Genomic DNA, 3,357 nt, shown 5'->3' with positions numbered 1-3,357 from the left:
TTGTTGGGGGGTTGCTGTAGTTCTGGGCAGGAATGGAGGGTTGCCATGGTTACGTGGCTCATTGTAATGGGGTGGTTGCCATAGTGATACTGACACCCCTGTCTCCCCCAGGACCGGGTGCTCATTAACCGCATCGACCTGGTGTGCCAGGCTGTGCTGTCGGGGAAGTGGCCCTCAAGTCAGCGCAGCCAGGAGCTCTGCGGTGGCCATGGGGGAGACCTTGCCCCCCGGCTGCCAGGTGACTACGCCAGCTCGCCTGCTCCCCATGCCTGCCCCCAGGAGGAAGCGCCAGCCCTGTACACCCGGCTCCGGCACAGCCCCGAGGAGAAGGAGTTCACTGTGCAGATCAAGGACGTGAGTGGAGGTTTGGGGGTTCCAGTCCCATGGGAGGGGGGGCAGGGTGGGGGCGAGGGTTATGGGGGATGTCTCTCCAAAGGTGGTGCCTGTGATGACTTGCCATGCTAATACCGACATCTCCCTGGCAGTGCATGCGGCTCTGCCCTGGGGAGGAATGAGTTAAACTCACTTCTCATGGAGACCTGAGGTGCCTGCTCCCCTGTGGGTCTGGGGCAGTCGGGGGAGGGGGGGGTCACGCTGGGGTGGCATTGGCCCCCGTTTCCCAGCCCCCATGCTGACCCTGTCTCCCCCCCAGGAGGAGGGGATCAAGCTGACGTTCCAGAAGCATAAGCTGATCCCCAATGGCGCTCTACATGAGCGGCACCCGCACCCGCTAGGCCACAAGAAGAGCAGCAAGAAGCTGGTGGAGGTGAGGGGGTGGGAGAGCGTATCGGAGGGGGTGGGGGGTTTCTGAGTCCAGCAAGAGCTGCAGAGCCTAGGAGGGCTGTGGGGGGTTGTGTGCACAGGGGTGTCTGCCTTCATGGAAGCTGTAGTACCTGGGGAGGTGGGATTGCTGAGGGGGTCTCTGTCCTGGCTGGTGGGGCCCTGTGGGGTCTCACTCTCCTGACTGGGGGTGTCTGCCCCAGCTGGAGCTGCAGTGCTTGGAAGGGCTGCGGGGCCCTGACATCGACCTGGAGGCGCGGATCCCGGTGGTGCACAAGGCGAATGGGACATTGCTGGTGGGGGAGGCGGCCCCACGCCGAGCTGATCTGGAGGCCTGGCTACATGCACACCCTGACTTTGCCATTGACCCCCGCTTCCTGGCTGTGAGTGTCACCCCGCCCCTCCCTTCTGTCAGGGCCATGCAGGAGAGCCCAGAGCCCTCGGGCCCCAGCTTCCTGCCCTCCTGCCTCTTCACCCTGGGCTCCTGCTCCCCAGTGCCGGTCTGGAGATGGGAGAGAAATGGGCTTTGGACACGGACATGCACACATGCCTCTCTTCCTCCCTGGTGCTGCCCCCCCCCCCCCCCCCTCGCCATGTGATCTGCCAGAACTGCCCCCTCATCCTCCAGGAGTGTTCAGCAGGTCCAGGCCCCTCTGGGGATGGACTCGGATAGGCCCCAAATAGAGGGAAGCTCTGACAGCTACTGCACCCTGGTGTCATGGGGCTGCTGTCCGGTAGAGGCCCTTCAGGGAGGTGGGGCCCTGAGCAGTTGCTCCGCCTGGAGAAGCAGAGCCAGGGCCGACTAACCAGTTGTCACTTTCTCTTGCCCCGATCCCTGTGTGTCATTCCCCGTTCCCACCTCCCAGTACATGGAAGATCGGCGCAAGCAGCACAAGTGGCACCGGTGTAAAAAGACAGGCACAGTGGAGCTGAGCTGCCTGCCGGGGTTGGAGCGGGGCCCTGGGGCCAGTGGCTCCCACAACAGCAAGAAGGTGAGAGGCAGGTGCTAACCCCTCCCTGTCCACCCCCTTCCATCTCATCCAGTGTTCACCTGGCCCCCTCCCATTGATCTACCGCCCACCTTTACCCTTCACCTTCATACAGCCTGTTCTAACCCCCTGCAAGGGCAGGGCCCAGAGGCTGGGTCCGTGTCTGCCCGGACTCTCCTTGGGTTTCACCCCCAGATCCCTCCAGTCATGGTGTCTGCTCCCTTGGGAGCGGGGTGTGACAGTGAGGGGGATCTCTAACTGCTGGGTGGAGGGGTCTACTGTCCTATGGGGCTGGCCTGCCCCCAGCAAGCAGTACTGGGGGGGGGGGGGGGCAGCCTTGCAGCACTAACTCCTCCCCTCTCTCTCCCTTTCCAGGGCTTCGTGACTGACCCTGTGATGAGCCGGCTGTTGCCAGGGCCATTGGAATCTGAGGGGGGCCTGAAACAGCCACGGGGTCGCCGGGCTGGTGTGGAGCTGTCCAAGATGGTATCCCTGATGGGTGGGGCCGGGCGGAGCCAGCTGGGGGCTATGGGGCCCCTGTCTTTACACAGCCCCTTCCAGCCGGGACTAGCCCCTGGCTCTTCCCTCCCCTACATGCCCTTCCCTACAGCCTCCTCCTCTGGATCCCTGCTGCACCCAGGGTTGGGCCATGGCAGCTATCCCCCAGGCCCGCACATGCACCTGGGCTCCCTGGGGCACCCGCAGCCTGACGAGGAAGAGGAGGATGAGGAGGATGAGATAGATGACTTATCTCAGGGCTACGCCAGTTCAGAACAGGACTTCTCCCTGCTCGATGACCCTATGATGCCAGCCAACTCGGACTCCAGTGATGGTGCTAATGACGGGGGCGACTGAGCTGAACAGACGGAAGAGGGTACTGGAACTCACTGACTGTGTGGGGGATGGCTGGAGCGACCCTAACGGGGGCCCTCAGCATCCATCAAACAATCCTCTTCCCCTGCTGGGGCTCAGGTTACAGAGTGGGGGACTCTGCCCTGGCCTGGGGTGATGGGAATGGGCACAGACCCTGTCCTGGGGCAGGGGAGCCTCCCTGGGCTAGATGTATGTGGGCTTGGCCAGTAAAACTGCACCCCAGCATGAGGCCCTAGCTGGGGTCATCTCCCAACCTGCGGCATTATCGGCCACCGTGCATCCCTGCTCCTTACTTGGCCTTCAAGGGGTGGCAGCCCCAGCGGTGCAGGGCCCAATGCTGTATTGTATGGGGGGGAGGGGGGCTATATTTATATAAATATGTAATATGTCTTGTGTAATATGGCAGGGGTAGGGAGGGGCTGCTGCGGTGGGGCCGGCACCCTGTGGGGGACTGCCATGCGGCTGGAGCGGGTGAGGGGTGGGGGTGGGGCAGCCTGGGTTAGCGCTTCCTGTAGTTGGATTTTTTTTCTAATAAAAGAAACAAAATGTGCAAAAAAAAAAAACCTCCCCAACCCTGGTGTATGCGGTGGGTGTGGAGGAACTGCAGGCTGGGCAGAGGGAGCAAGTCTCTGCCTGGTTTCGCAGCAGCTGTGTCCTGTGAGCGGCCCTGGGCTCGGCTCGCCTGGCTCTGAAATGGGACTTTGTGTCTGGCTCC

At 62.5% G+C, this 3,357-nt stretch overlaps 1 protein-coding gene and 1 non-coding gene across 2 annotated transcripts; both read left to right on the top strand.

The window, feature by feature from the left end:
• Positions 1-111: 111 nt before the first annotated feature.
• On the top strand, positions 112-3,024 carry LOC112122019 (chromodomain-helicase-DNA-binding protein 8-like; the record flags this gene model as incomplete). The annotated part of the gene is made up of 5 exons (XM_026662835.1): positions 112-354; positions 653-766; positions 984-1,163; positions 1,647-1,772; positions 2,145-3,024. Coding segments are annotated over 5 exons (1,143 nt in total), but the record flags the coding sequence as incomplete, so codon positions are not given.
• Positions 441-548, top strand: LOC112122020. The gene has a single exon (XR_002909368.1). It is a non-coding gene; the product is annotated as a small nucleolar RNA U6-53/MBII-28 (small nucleolar RNA).
• Positions 3,025-3,357: the final 333 nt, after the last annotated feature.

Source organism: Terrapene carolina, unplaced genomic scaffold (genome assembly GCF_002925995.2).
Source record: "Terrapene carolina triunguis isolate 2854851 unplaced genomic scaffold, T_m_triunguis-2.0 Scaffold30632, whole genome shotgun sequence".
NCBI lineage: Eukaryota > Metazoa > Chordata > Testudines > Emydidae > Terrapene > Terrapene triunguis.
The sequence above is the reverse complement of the archived record's forward strand: the minus strand, read 5'-3'. Positions and strand labels throughout refer to the sequence as shown.